Source organism: Chanos chanos, chromosome 10 (genome assembly GCF_902362185.1).
Source record: "Chanos chanos chromosome 10, fChaCha1.1, whole genome shotgun sequence".
NCBI classification, from domain to species: domain Eukaryota; kingdom Metazoa; phylum Chordata; class Actinopteri; order Gonorynchiformes; family Chanidae; genus Chanos; species Chanos chanos.
This window is the reverse complement of record NC_044504.1, coordinates 24,139,041-24,155,131: the sequence shown is the minus strand read 5'-3', so window position 1 is coordinate 24,155,131 and position 16,091 is coordinate 24,139,041. Positions and strand designations below refer to the sequence as shown.

The following is a 16,091-nucleotide window of genomic DNA, read 5'->3' as shown; positions in this document are numbered from 1 at the left end:
TTTCAGCAAAACACATTTGCAGTCCAAAACAGAAGCACACACCCAGGTCCATCACAAGAGTCAACTCTGACATGACAATGCACGAACCAATTCTTGTCCTGGTGCTCTAGTACAAGAATTATTGTTGTTCTAATGAAAGGTAAAATGGGACAAGTTTACCTTCAAGTTTACGTTTGCTTATGTTTGTGTACTACAGTTAATAATGACATGTAAAGAATATAAAGTTGAACCGACAGACGATTTTTTTTTTTTTTTTTTTTTTTGGAAAACTTTGAGGAGAACCACCAGGACTCTACTTCACATGAAACCAAATGGCCATAAAAAGACTGAATAGTGAATTGCCTCGATGCTTAGGTTTATCTTGATATTCACACATGCACAATGACTCACTGGATTTCTGTATCCTTTTCCCCAGTCTGAAATATCCTCAGAGGAACTGTTGCCAGAGTACCACAGCAAAGTTGTGCATGTCTATATCCCCGCACATCTATATTTTTGTTTACGGGTTTCTTAAGTGGATTTTTAAGTGTATGTGTGTTTTTGTTTGCATGTGAAAGTGTGTGAGTATGTGTGTGTGTGTGTGTGTGTGTGTGTGTGTGTGTGTGTGTGCACGTGTGCGCATCTGTGTGTCTAGCTCAGCAGCTCAAGGTATGTGACTGGCACCTTGCCTTTCTGGTTGCCTCTCTCTCCGATCAGCCAGTCTGGGTCCATTCCTGGTACTGTGTATACAGTGATAAGCTGGAGATACACACATGCACACACAAACAATCATAAGAAGTACATAAATGAGGACTTTTAAATACTTCATTTAAGTCACAAGTATACACAACCCCCCCCCAAAAAAAGTTACAGCATTCTAAATTCACACTACAGTTACTGCATAAACCATTTGAAAGGGCAATATACACAGAGTGGGAGTCAAGTACAGAACACAATGAAAACACAAACACAGACATATGAAAAGATGTACTTTGAAGAGCTAGATAGTTAGAATTACAGCCAAGGAGCACAAAGATGTGGCACAATGCTGGCACCTTTCACTGCACTAATAACCAGCGATATCCTTCTCTTCTATAATTTTACTTGAGCTGAGGTGCATAATAAGGGAAGGAAAGCTTTTCTCTCCTTTGAATACAGACAACTCAACTATTTCCTAATCCATAACCTGACACACTGCGTGATAAGTGGTGTATTCGGAAATATCCGGACAAAGTAAACTTCCTCTAAACCTGCTGTTTTCCGGAGGTATTCGGATGCCCGCAGAACTTTGTTATGCGGACCTGAAAACCTCCGCAAATGGTCCGAATACAGCTGTTAGACTCAGGTTTTCGGGCATCCGTGTGACCACAGTCGTTAGCTGATGGCTTGGCCTTTCAAATGCTAATAACAGTCAGTGGTCTAGGTGGGACTGGGTATAGAAGCCTGCCCCCCTTCCTCGCTGTTACTTTCTATCAGTTAGCCTATATGTAATATTTAGGCTATATTTGGATAACCACACAAACGTGTTAGGTGTTGCATGGTGTATAATACAGCAGTGGTAGGTCCATGTAGCCTTTAATGTCATTGCTCTGTCGTGCAGCTAAATTACAATGGACTCTTCAAATGGAGCATACAAAAACACACTGAAAATATAATTTTAAACACAAGTCTAAATGAGAGGTTCATTAATTACATATTTGATGGTTATGCAACTGTCCTTTACTTGGGGTCAAAGGTATAGGGTGACCAGATGCAAACAGACCAAATGGGGGACAAGTAGTAAGTTTGTGTGGGACAATGTGGGACATGTTACTAACGCTGAGAGATAAGGTAAAACTTAGATATAATGTCAGTCTAACTGAATAAGAAACACTTGTATTGATAGACATCCAACATGCATTGGCCATTACAGGCCCATCAAAGGCAACTGTACTTAAGCAAAGCAGCAGGCATCATATAGCTCAAGTCTTTCAAGTTAAACCCCTGACCAAATCCAACTATAAGAATAAATAAGGCTCAAAATAAAATATGACCTAAAATAAAACAATTTCAATGCAAATCTTTATATCAAGCCAAAATCTCCATTGGATGAGTAGCATGGTCAGGAGGGATAAAAGAACTTTTTCCTTTCTTTTTGACCATAATGTCGGCTGACAGCGTTTACCTTCATATCTGTAAAGTTTTACTAAGTTTGGTTTTTGTGACGTGGCAAAGAAATTCGTCGGCCCCACAGCTGCACAGTTTGACTGACTGCCGCCACAGCCTCTTGATGACCGCCCTCAATGCTCTCCTCTCAGCCATTTGGTGAAAGCAAGGCTTTAAAAAAACTCGGCTATGTTGCATTTTACTGCTTTTGACATAGCGCTATTAAATAGATTAGAAACTATGCCACAACGGCATAAGCAGCTCATGTGCCGGGCGGGTAAAAGACTGGATCCATATATTTTTCATTTCTGACAGTTAAAAACCAAACGACCAGCAAAAATGCGGGACATTATCTCAGTATGAGGGATGCGGGACAAAGGATACAAGAGTTTTTCAATAAAGTTTACAGGGCATAGGAGTTTTTGTTGTTGTTTTTGTTGTTGTTGTTCCTCGCTTGTTTGTTTGGAATGTTTCTCCTCAGTACGAGGACGCGCCCCGTTTTCAGACCACCCACTTAGAATCTAAGGTTGAGTCCTGTCCAATCAGTTTTCTGTGTGTGCATGGCGTAGAGTGACAGTAACCAATAGCATTGTGTGAAAATGCAGCGCGAAATTTGCTTTGGGCAAGGGGTTACCTGTACGTAGGAGAAGCAAGTCACTGAAGGATTACAGAAGTTGTACTCAGTATTCTGTCGATAGTGTGCATTTTGAAGATGGCTTGCAAAAGAACACTTGAGTTATTGAACGGACAGCGGAGTGGAGAGGCTACTCGTGCGCCGGGAATATCCAATTTTTCCAACGCCGAGTCCGAACGAAAACAAACAATTGGTGTCCCCGTTAAATGCATTTTTAAGAAGATGTCTGAACAGCAGCAAACGTTCATGGAGAATGTTATTCGGCGGTTGGACAGGATGGAGTCCCATCAAAGAGGCGCAAGAGGAGTCTGCCCAAAAAAGAAGACGAGCGGGAAATAATTCTGTTTTGGTAAGTTTATTTCTGTAGCCTTCTGGCTTTTGTCTTTGACTGCCGCACATTCTGATACGTTCACATTTCTTTATCTGCTTTATCCCTTAATGTGGTTGAATTTAACTCTTGTACTAATTTTGCTTCTACAGGAAGCTGTGCGGAGAATGCATAATGCTGAAAACAACACGCACAGATATGATCCATGGACAAGGTAAGACAACGTGTTTTGCTGGTAGACTATATCGTCGCGATTGTTTCATAGCAGTGCCTGGAATTCTAAACGAACTTTTAATCAATCTTCCTTTCTTCTCCATTTTTTTTCTCTCTAGCATCCTGCAAGACCTACTGAGACTATTCGAGTTACAGGATGAACCAAGAAGGGAATCTAGAGAACAAAGAGGGGGGCAGGATCGCCACTCGAATGAGGCAAAGGAGGAGAAGAGTAAGTCAAACATCATTTCCCCAGTAGTTCTTAGACTTTTTCTCCATTTGCTGTTTTCAGCGATCTAATTTCTGTTTTCACTGTGTTGTGCAGCAGCACAAGGCCAGAGCTAGTGTTCTTTAAACTGAGGAAGAGGCTGCCATATGGAGGACCGCATCAGTAGATATCATTTCTGAAGAGGAGGACGCCATCTTGGATGGAAGGCCAGCATGGGTCCTCCCGCCTAGCACAGAGTTGTCTGCACTGGGTGGGGTACTACAGAATAGACTGGACAAAGACCAAAAATATGTTGTGAATCACCATGCACGAGCTGTTGCGGATAGATTCACAATGGAGACCACGGAAGCTGGGTTGTTCTTGGGAATGCTCAACATTTAGTTTCATTTATGCTCCCAAAAAGCATTTGTATTATATACTATGATATTACAGTGTATTCTGTTCTAATGTATTCTATTCTGTTATATGTTGTACATTGAGATATATATATAAAACTGTCAATTTATATGCCTTATAATTTATATTATACTGTATTTTCTTTATTTATAATAAAATTTGTGTAATTCATTGTTGTTTGCCAGACTATCTATACAATCTACCTATGATCATAAAACAACACCACCACCAGTAATAATAATAATAATAATAATAATAATATAAACCATATGAAATCATGTCTGGGGACCCACAATGGACCAATGAGGAAGGGTTTTAGAGGAGGGGCAAGACATTGCTCCACCAGTCCAAAGTAAGACTTTTGACCAATTGCAGGATACCTGGTGGCCCAAGGTGTGAAGTGCAAATGTTCCCTTGCAAGCACCCCCAAGGGATTATTCACCATGGCAACTAAGGGCTCTAGGCAGACCCCCAAACACGGTACATATTCCATGCCGCGTAACAGAGCTGCAAACTGCTAGATACAGCCGATTATCTGTGGAGTATCCGGGAATATACAGGAGTATTCCAGTCCGGATACACCTCTTTTCACGCAGTGACAAATATAGTCAGACAGATACAGTCAAAGACAATGTGTTAAGACTTGACGTTAACTTATGTCAGCACTTGTTCACTGCCTGTGTTTTGAACACCGTTGATGACTAATAGAGGGATGACTTATTGGGTTATTTAAGGGTTGTAATTCCCTAGACCTGACCTTAACATAAATCTTTTGCTAACGCCTGGAAGCGGTTTAGCACACAATCTTGGCCAAGAAATCTTTCTCACCTTCTGTTTTACACTGAGAGTTAATTTTACAGTAAAGGTTTCTTTAAGCTTTAACACTAGAAGCGCCACGCCGGTTTTACCTACTTATACCTAGAAGCGCCGAGTGCCGGTCATTTGACCGCTGTGACTACCTACTAGGAGCGCCGGGCTGGTTTTACCTACTTAAAGCGCGGCTAGGCGGTCAAATGACCGCCGAGTCATTAGACAAGGACACTGTTACTGACACATAATGATCGCTAGATGGCGCTTCTTGCACGAAGCAAATAGTTTGCTTATAAGATCAACTCGCGTTCGGCCAATGTATCATTCATTTCAGTGTTAGCAGTCGATTATTATTTCATTAGAACGTTTGTTGTCCAGCCCTTCCATCATTCAACATAATGTTTTGATTATTTATTTGTGGCAACCGTGTTTTCAAAGGCATAAATTCCGGAGGAAGTCTTGATCAAATTCGACTGAGAAAACCATCTGAACAAGACTAGTTCAGGCAACTTTTTCATAGTATTTGATTTTTAACATTTAATCTTCTACCTTGGAGAATTAGTTTATTATACGGGATGTCACACACGTTGCGAGTTAGACTGCGGTTGGTCTGTAAATGCGTAGCCCGATTGTATCAACATTCAGTTGTCGACTGACAATGATCACGTCGTTGCCCCTAGTGATTAATTTATTGTAAGGGCACGGTCCAGGTAGTGCAAAAATCAGAGACAATAATGATTGTAAATTAACTGTTGTAGGCAGCGATTACAGATTTGAACATTCTAATTGTTGGGCGACATGTCGGGTGACGGAGTAAGCTCTAAACTGGACTCTATACTTACTCAATACAACAAAATATCGGAATGACAAGACAGGCAGTAATTGGTTGAGAATTACAATGCGTGTAAATCAAAACTTGTGGAAGTTTAGAGTGTGAGACTGCTTTGGGTGGCGCTGGAGGAGTAGACTAAAGCGTTTCAGTTCCGAACTCGTCTGTCTCCGTGAAATTATCGCTTATACCACATTATAAGCCCAGCCGAGCATATCAAGCTTTACACTTGCATTTTAATAAATTAATTATCTACCACAACTAACAGATCATTCTATGCCATGATAGAAGCAAACACTACGACTTTTCAAGGCATTCAGTGGGCTATGAGAAGCCTAACACCTAGCCTGCCAAGCAACCTACGAGTAACACCTCCCAACCCCCTCCCGATAAAGTGCCATAGTCTATTGTTAGTTTCCCGCACTAGAATGATTTGACCAAAACTAGTTCATACCACGAGTAGCCTACCACCGTCTATCATGAGTCTCAGCTAAATCTAATTCCACACATGTAATAGAAAATGTAGGCACCGCGTGGAAATGAATAAATATGCATGGATGTTGTTTTTACAAAATATGTATGTCGCAATGGATTTTCGTAAACAAAGCTGTGTCAGGTGTGTAGGCTTTTAGAGTAAATAACGTAGCATAAGATGGCCGAATTTTTACCATTTATTGAAACTAAATTACAGCACGAAAAAAGCCCTTCTTTTTGGTAAATCGACAGCTGTGTAGTTTATTTACAGTAAATACTTAAGAAAGAATGAAATATACATTACACACGATAGATACACGAGATAGTTTATACAGTGAAATGCACTAAGTAAATAAACAGATAAAGTACTTTTCGAGCTATTTAGTATCCTGTGTGTCGGGATGCTGTAACCACTATTACACAGCCTGTCCAAGTAGGGAATGTTGTACCTCGATGTTTTGTGTTCCCAATTCAAGTGGAGAGATATTCGACCGACAGCCTAGAACAATAGCCTAGGTGTGATCCCAACCCCCTCCCAACGACCGCGTCATGAATCACTTGGTCAACCAACTCAGAAGTTCCCTTCAACGCAGACCAAAAGATTGTTTGCCAGTGCCAACGAGGTGAAGAAATTTTCGGCCTACTGCCGGCGTAATGTCATCTTTCCCTAGATAGAGAATTGCGCTCAACATGTATTTTGTTTCAACGTCAGCGGCCACCCAGAATTTAATAGCAAATTAGTTTAACACTAGAAGCGCCGAGCGCCGGTCATTTGACCGCTGTGACGTCTTACTAGAAGCGCCGTGCTGGTTTATCCTACTTATACCTAGAAGCACCGAGCGCCGGTCATTTGACCGCACTGACCCAAAAAAAAAAAAAATCTTTGCACTCGGTCAAATTTCAGGACCGTCCTTTCATGACTTCGCCTAGATTTGTGCATTTTGTCACCCAGCATCCTTAAATTTTCAAAATCACCCCGGTACAAGCTAATTTAAAGCTATTTTGCTTCTAATTCTGTGAAACTGCTGTCAGCCTCGCGTTCGGCCATGTTGTTTCCTGCCTTTCAAGGCTGCGATTCTCTTTTCTCGCAGCAGATGGCGCAAGGGTTCGCTCGTACTTGTTTTCTGTCTTTATATATATATATATATATATATATATAATCAGGGTTTTATATATATTAATATATATATCGAGAGTTATAAGAGTCATACATTAATATTACATAATGCGCAAAAATGACGACAATTTAATAACTATGAAGCGCATTTTTATTTGATGTAGGCCTACATGGGCGTATCAATTGTCACTGATTTTTGCACTAGCCTACTTGAACCGTGCGTAATTAGTCGTCATATGACTGATAGTTCGTGTGTAAACTAGGGTAAGCTTTATTCTCATGTCATGACATTACATTATTTTAGAGCCGCAAAAATAATTTACAGTCTTAAAATGCAAATGTTTTGTAAAGCGGACAAACGTATAATAAACGCATTTTTGTTTCACGTAGAGGAGCGTAACTAATTATTATATGACTTAGATAGTGAGCAGGAATTTTGCGAATGCTAATTCATTCAATATAATAACACCCTACGCAAGAGACGGCACAGTATGGGTTGAACAAACTGCTGGCGCGAGAGTGCAATATCATGAGAGAATATCATGGGACAATATTACAAGTCCATTGGGCAGTTTAGTGTGTTTGACTGACACAGAAATGTGGTGAAAGATTCAGAAATACTCTGAAGCAGAAACTGATCGAAATGATGATCGAAAATAAGTTCAAACTGCAGGTCTCCTTTATTTGTGAGGTCTTACGGGCGGTAAAATCATAAACCCGGACGACTACTGGTCTGCTAACGTGGGAAATCCCATTTTCAGAGACGGATGTCTCGACAGAGATTCCACGATATCATGCGCTATCTGCGCTTTGATGACAAGAATGCAAGGGCTGCCCACCTTGTGACAGATAAATTAGATTTTCGATAAAGTATTGCTTCTTACACACCTAGTGAGAAATTAACTGTAGATGAACAACTGTTCTCTATCAAGTTGTTACTGTGTCGTTTCACACAGAACATGGCCATTAAAATTACTCCTGAGTGTGAAACTCTCTACAAGATCATAATTCTAAGAAAAAAAAAAGTAATGCTTATACAATCCACATTCACTACATCGAACTATAATTTTACGCTAGAAACCTCGACATTCAAAACTCTAATGAGTACCTCATCAGCCAGAAGGGAAAGCTCGCTGGTGTCTGCAGCGTCGTAATCGTAGAGGACCTTAGCTTTACGTGTACCCGTCGCAGGGGGCTGCACCTCCTCAATCTTCAAGGTACCAGGCTCCAGGGCGTTGGAGGAGATTGTGGGACGATGCGGTGAGGAGGTGCCCAGGGGGGCACCCGAGGAAGAGGAGATGGGAGAGGAACCTACTGACAGACCAGATGTGGATGGGTTCACTGCAAAGGCGTTAGGGAATCTGAAAAACAAAGAACCATTGGGAAACAGTGAGGGGGAAAGAGTAACACAAACAGACACAGATATTTTGTGCACAAAAACAACAGTATTTAAAACCTCCTTTTCCATATCTTCCTTTCTTTATGCTTAATAAAAAAGGAAACTTAACTTACAGGGTTTTTTTTACAATCGCTGACACCCTTTTGTCCAATCTTTAGTCACCTTTTCAAAACTCTAAGCACAATTAGCACAACGTCCATCTGTTGTGGACCATACTATTAACAAAATTCATGTTGTTTTCACAGAATATGCAATCAATTAACACCTTTCTAAAATGCTTGAATTTTCTTTTCATACAAGCTTACCCCATACCTAAATTATGGATCTTTCTTGTCTTATTTACAAATGCTTGCACACAGCATGCCAGAAATGAAAACCCAATGTTCAAAATCTTAAATATAGTATAAAGCCTCTGCAACAACAGATATTGAAACAACTGGTAAGCATTTCTGAACAAGCAGATCATTGAAACACTGGGAAAGAGCTGATTTACTGTCAGCTGTGTAAAATTAGACCAACCACAGCTGATTCAAATGTCGATCGGAGACATAGCCAGGTGTTCAAGTTCTTTCAATTACATGGACACACACAGTAAAAAGGGGACTATTTGGAGTGATTTTGTTCAATGTGGATACAGAACAACACAGAGGAGCAGAGAGAGAAAAAATAATGTCTGGACAAGGGAGAGGAATAGTTGAATGAGGGAGAGGAAGAGGACCAGAGAGAGGAGTAGCTGTGGCTTTTTTACTGTATTTGTGTATTTAAATTTTACACACATCAAAAGGCCATGTATGTTAGGTATTTTGTTGATCACAGGCAGCAATTTCATGTTGCTAATAAAGCTTTTACTGCAGCAATTCTGTCACTTACTATTTTTTTCCACTGTACATTCTATAAATTAAAAATGATTCATTCACTTTCAGATAGTGTTGCCAAAAATGCACACATTTTGACACTCAACCAAAAAAATGTAGAGTGGCTTACAGAAAAAGGAAACTGAATTATATAAAAAACGATGGATTTCATATTGCCTATTGTATATAGGTGCCTGAACAACTGAGACATGTAAGGTAATGCAGTTTTTGTAATGGCATCAACTGTAAGTATCTTGAACGGCAATGTGCTATGACTGACCATATGTTCCTCTTGGATAGAAAACACCTGCTAGTGTTTTAAAAGAATGACTGGATATTGGGTCAGGTTTGCTGTGTTTTGATAGAGTCAGTGTCCATAGAGAAAGTTTTTTTTTGCATTTGGAAATGCAGAGTTGGTATTTAATAAACAAAATGTGGTTTGGGGCAGAAAATGAACTATTTGGCTAATTGTGTGATGTAGGTGTGTTGCTGTGTTAAGAGTTATCTTAAGTATAGGTAAACGCTTGTTAGTGATTGTAAAAAACTGTGATAAACTTTTGCTATGACCATGTGAGGTCTACAGGTTGTTAAGTGATTGGTGGTATTCCTGTCCCTAATGTGACCTTAAGAAACTTCTCTTTCCCATCCATACGAGAAGAATACTCACGAGTCTCCATTTGCACTGCAGGCATAGATGGAAAAAGACAATGAACATGTTACAAGATACAGTTTAAAAACATGTTTATACACAGACACAAAGACAAAGACACAGACACAGGCACAGACACAGACACAGATACAGACACAAAAGCTTTATAGAGATATAATTTGTTTCTTTGTAGACCTGTAGGTGTACATTCTGCATGTTTGGCTTGTTCAGACTTGCTGTGTTCAGCTCTTTAAGAGGTTCTCTCATACTTAGAGTGCATCAGACAACACTCAACTTCACCACACACACACGCACACACACATGTGCACACACACACTCATACATCTTTAGGGTTTAATCTGCAGCCCTTACAACCCCTCCAGAAGAAAGTAAACCATTTCAAAGACATACAAATGAGAATTTAAGACTGATGATGGTCACTTTGAAGGTACAATTGTAACAAGTCTACATTTACATTTTTGAATTAGATTTCATATCCACGTTACTTAGTTTTAAGTGTCACAAGAATCCTTGCTATATGATATGCAATGTGCACAGTGTCTAGAGTTTCACAAGCTGCAAGTTACACACTGACTAAAACTGGAGTTGGGACGTTTTCTCCAGCGGATTTTGATCTGCTGTGTGACCTATGGATCTAAAACTCTGACCACACACAATCACATCTGCAGGTGGAATATCCCACCATAGCTTTTAACTTCACACCACAAATAATTCCTTTTTTGACTGACTGGATGGAGTGTTATAATGTCGGTGAACAGTTCACTGCATCTTCCTTTGAGAGAGAAACCTTTTCTTTTCTCTCCCTTCATCCCTGCTTCTTTCTCACCTGCTCAGTTCTTTTTGCAGCTCCTGCATGAACTGCTGGCACTGGGCATAATAGACAGTCTGAGCTTCCACAAACTCACGCAAGCACCGCAGGTGGTTCACCTGCACAGGACACAACAATCTGCTCAAACACCCTTAGCCTGTTCTTAAATGTGTAAGACAGTCTGACCCATTCCAAATAGTGAAAAAAAACTTTAAAATCTGCTTCAGCACTTTAAAACAGCTTTCCAAACTCAGAATAACACTCAAACCATGCCCAGATGTTCTGACTCTAAAATGACATTCTCAGAAATATTTAGAAAGGTAATGCTTCAAAGTATACAAATATATTTTACACGTGCCTGTATTTCTGCTTTATCCACTGAATCACCAAGGACATGGTCACTGTATATATCGTGTACACATATTATATAAACACAAACATTCTGTAAACAGCAGATAAGAATCACTAAATAGGCATTAATAACATCAGCAGAATGTACTGTTTCCTGTGTGTGGTGTATGTTTTGCTGGAGTGACTCACATGTGTACTACTGATCCCTTCCAACAGAAGACGAGTCACCTCTGCCTGTCTGTCAAACTCTGTCTGAGCCACACGCAACTCATGCTCCGCCTGGAACGGCAGCAAATCACATACACACACACACACACACACACACACACACACACACACACACACACACACACACACACACAGAGGGGAGAGTTGATCAAATGATAGGGGATAAAGAAATAAGCTCTATACTGGAAAAAAAACAAAACAAAACAGAGTCTTATACAGATGCACAAAGCACACATGCACACGCACATTCCTGTTGTCGTAAACACTCATTTATAAATCAGAGCACTATGGTTTAATGTAACCTAATGTAATGTGTGATCAGATTCAACAGACTCTGAGAAAAAGAAAGCAATGAGTAACTGATTCATAGTCTTGCAGCAGATGACATTTTAAGTGGGAACTCACTTTGTCAACTTCTTCACTCCAAAGCTGGGTCAGGCAGCATGAGTAATCACAGAGACCAAAAACATAAAGAAAGTCTATATCTCACACAACATACTCAAACACATAGCTAGTACTACAGTAAAAAGAAATCAAAGTCATAACACGTTTTACAAGCACCACTTGGATTGTCTGGGTTCCAATTTGGAAACGAATAATTAATTTATATAGGGTGACCATATGACCATATTTTGGTTTTCAAAAAAGAAGACGGGTGGGGGGCGGGGGTTGCATTCCCCTCCTGATTTGCGGGGAAATTTCAGTGTACATCACTTTTGGCTCCTGTGGTTGCAAATGTAAGGCTGAAGCTTGACAATGCAATGTGAAACTGCATCTGTCCTTAATTGCCACAATACATAGCCAACTAGTCTTTAATAAGACAGATAACTGCTAGCATGATAACAGTGGCAAGATGACCTTATTTCATTCCCTTCACGTTTTGGTGGCATTACAGCTTTCTTAAGGTCCCTTGGCTGTTGCTGCGATGTTACCGGTAATGAAAGAGATGCAGTTTAACCAATGTTTAAGGCATTATAGTGTACATGACCATCCATTGGTGGCGTGCGAGAGGGCGGGACCTAACGAAAAAAGTTAAAGCAATGCAAATGCACACACAATGAACGGCAACTGTGGACAACAAAAGCCAAATCCTGGACATTTTTGGTGAATTAGAAATCCCAGCCGGATGCATTTTTCAGGTCCGAAAAAGAGGACATGTCCGGGAAAAAGAGGACGTATGGTCACCCTAGTTTATACACAAATGGTTTGTGGACAAAATGCAAGCACTTACACACACACACACACACACACACGCACACGCACACATACAAGCAAAATGTGGCACAAAGGGTAAAAGAAACGTTGAAGGACTGGTGTGTTTTTGTTGCTGTTGTTGTTGTTTTTTGGAATTTTGTTGGATTTGTATCTTTTTTAAACATTTACAAGGCTTCACCCAAGATCTGTAATTTGATTTAAACACATATCCAGATTACCTAATGGTCATAAACTGAGATAAAATGTATTTATAGTAGAGCCCGACCGATAAATCGGCATGCTGATATTATTGGCTGATATGATTTAATTGCAGATAAATCATTATTGACGTATATAACGACCGATAAATGACAATTCAAAAAGAGACAAAAGATGGATCCTTCACTCATGTAATAAAATTCATGTCAGCCACACCTGGTTTTGCAGCAGCAACGTTAAAGCTGATATGTCAGTCAAACATCAAAATTACGTTTAATGTTACAGTAGTTGAGTGGTGTAGACTAAGCTGTTGACAAACTTGATTGTACGTTTATTTATGAAACAGCAGGGTAGCTCTAGCGAGTTTATTAATAATAATAATAATAATAATAATAATAATAATAGAGCCCAATATCACTATTTATAGTCTCAAAGGGCTTTACATGTCTATAACAAAGTCAAATCAAAATTATATTATCCATAAGTTCGAGAAAATAGATAAGTCTTTAGTCTGGTTTTAAAGGTATGGAGAGAGTTTCCTCCCTAACTTCTGTAGGCAAACCATTCCAGAGAAAGGTAGAACGATAGGAAAAGGCTTGGTTGCCTGTGGACTTCTTTTTAACTCTTGGAACGACTAATAGTCCAGAATCTTGAAAGCGCAGGGTGCGAGGGGGGATATAGAATGTGATTAAGTCAGACAGGTAAGAAGGCAAAAGCCCATGTAAAATTTTATATGTTAATAACAGGACTTTAAAATCTGCCCTAGCATGAATTGGGAGCCAATGAAGGGAAGCCAGGACAGGTGTAATGTGATCAAACTTCCTTGTTCTGGTCAGAATTCTGGCAGCTGCATTTTGGACCAGCTGAAGACTTTTGGTACTGAAGAATACAGAACATTGCAGTAATTAAGGCATCAGGAGGCATCTGTTTTAAGCATCAGGAAATTTGAAGACTTAATAGCACAGAGACACGCCTCTTGTCGATTCAGAGCGGTCATTGTGCTGGATGGGTAAGAAAATCTGAGTATTGTCAGCATAACAATGAAGTTAATGTTGTAACTACAAATAATGTCACCCAAAGCGAGCATGTAAATAGAGAATAGAAGAGGGCCAAGGACTGATCCCTGAGGAACATCATAGTTAAGCTCACAGTATTCAGAGGTCACATTATTATAGTGGACACGCTGCTTTCTCTCAGAGATAAGATTTAAACCAAGAGAGCGCCAGGCCACGAATGCCAATTTGATTTTCCAGGCACTTTAACAATATAGTGTGATCGACCGTGCCAAATGCTGCACTCAGATCAAGCAGAATAAGAATAGAAGTAGCACCAGCATCCATGGCTAATAAAAGTTACTCTAGTAAGCGCAGTTTCAGTAGAGTGAAAACACCTGAAGCCTGACTGAAGTATTTCAAATAAACTGTTAGAGGACAGTTGTGCCAGGCAAGGCGGAAAACCGCTAGTTTGGTTGCCCGCCAGTCTCGTTCCAATTTCCTACACACCTGTTTCAGCGCGCGAGTTTCATTATTATACCAAGGAGTGTTTACGCCTATTTTTATAGTTAATGGTGCTACCATAGCTAGCACATTACGGGTAGAATTTATGCTGTCCGTCAAGTCGTTCAAAGATCTCTGCTGATCATTGAAAGAGTTGAGAGCAGTAGGAAGCAGATCAGCAAGCGCAGCTGTAGTGGAAGCATTTACGTGACGGCAGCTACGAACCGTGGTAGAGACTATTGGCGTGAACGGAAGAGTTACTTGGAAAGTAATAAGGAAATGGTCTGAGAGGGCCGCGGAGTAAGGAGAGACGACGACGAGAGAGATATCTAGTCCGCGAGCTAGAATAAGATCTAAAGTGTTGCCACTGAAATGAGTTGGTTCGTGGACATATTGGTTAAAGCCAAGAGTGTCTATGATAGCTGTAAAAGCTTTACTAAGAGAATCAGAACTGTTATTGATGTGGATATTAAAGTCCCCCAGGATCAGGATTTTATCCACTCTAGTTAGAATAACAGAGAGACATTCAGAAAACTCGTCTAGAAATTGATGAACATTATTCGTTAGAAGGATACTTCGAAGAGGCCGACGGTTTTCTCGTTGCCTTTGTTGTCTCTGCCTGAACAGTGCTCCAGCTCTTTTGCCCAGCTTCCCTTTCCAGCACCGTTTACATGGTGTGGCAGGTAGACTAAACAATTTAAATCTAAACAAATGGAAGTCCGCTGAGTCTGCTGAATAATTTTTGGTTATAAAATGCGTATCCATTGTAGATCTGATGTCGATCTGTCTATCGTAGGTGATCATGACGTTCAAAAATTTAGTGTTGTTGCATAAAATAACGTGAATAAATGAACAAAAAAAGTTAAATTTAAGGAAAAGCTCAGAAAACGACAGCAATCTTGACGGTGAGTAAACAAACAACGGTCCTGTCATTTCTCCCTCGTCTCCTCTAAAAATTCTCTTGCAACATTGTTTACAGCAGCTTATAACGCTGTCCATTGCTAAATTAGGCTACCGACAAAGTTAGCTAATGCCATGTTTATCAGTGGAAGACCGCTAACGTTAATGAGCAATTAAACTAGCGTTTGACTTATTCTGCCAAAATGAAGCAATAAACATCTGCGACTCAAATGTCTGTAGTTACAGTTGGTGCATTGGAAATTATTAAATCAGAGGGGACACGTAAATAAGCGTGAGGTGAACAACTATCTAACATGGCTTGATAGCCAAAAAAAGTCATCTAGTTTCTCTTTCAAACGTGTAGGGTGAAATCCCAAAGTCTCAAGTCCTCGATATGACATGACTACAGTCTTGTGGTGTTAGATGCATTCAACAGCAACGTTTACTCTAGCTCACTGTATCAGTTTACTGCATTATCTATCAAAACTTTAATATATTTTGTTGTACCTTTGTTCAAAGTACTACTTATGACAACAAAACAAACTTATTTTAAACTGCATTATGTCATGTTATCTTGGTAAGGACTCTTACATAACTACACATAACAAATGTTAGGGAAAAACTTTTGCTTATGTTATGTGTTTCTGGGGAAAAAAAGAAGAGGATCAAATATCGAAATCTGTATTGGTCTGAAAAATCCTATATCGGTCGGGCTCTAATTTTGAGGTTGGGTTTATGTAACCCTGGTCAAATACATGTTGATGAATAGAGAAAAGAAAATTAGGAATCCAGAAAATTAGGAATAAATACAAGTTAAC

At 39.8% G+C, this 16,091-nt stretch overlaps 1 protein-coding gene across 4 annotated transcripts in view; it reads right to left on the bottom strand.

Annotated features, from left to right (window-relative positions):
• Nucleotides 1-630: 630 nt before the first annotated feature.
• The window catches only part of sh3glb2b (SH3-domain GRB2-like endophilin B2b), a 32,309-nt gene continuing 16,848 nt past the window's right edge, over nt 631-16,091 (bottom strand). For 2 of the 4 annotated variants that reach the window (XM_030786533.1, XM_030786532.1), the window contains exons 6-9: nt 11,426-11,515; nt 10,904-11,004; nt 8,263-8,515; nt 631-738 (exon numbers count right to left, since the gene is read on the bottom strand). In XM_030786533.1, coding sequence (XP_030642393.1) covers nt 631-738; nt 8,263-8,515; nt 10,904-11,004; nt 11,426-11,515 — 552 coding nt within the window. Of the gene's footprint in view, nt 739-8,262; nt 8,516-10,074; nt 10,090-10,903; nt 11,005-11,425; nt 11,516-11,869; nt 11,894-16,091 lie in introns of all 4 variants that reach the window. The other 2 variants (XM_030786530.1, XM_030786531.1) reach the window with 2 other exon arrangements.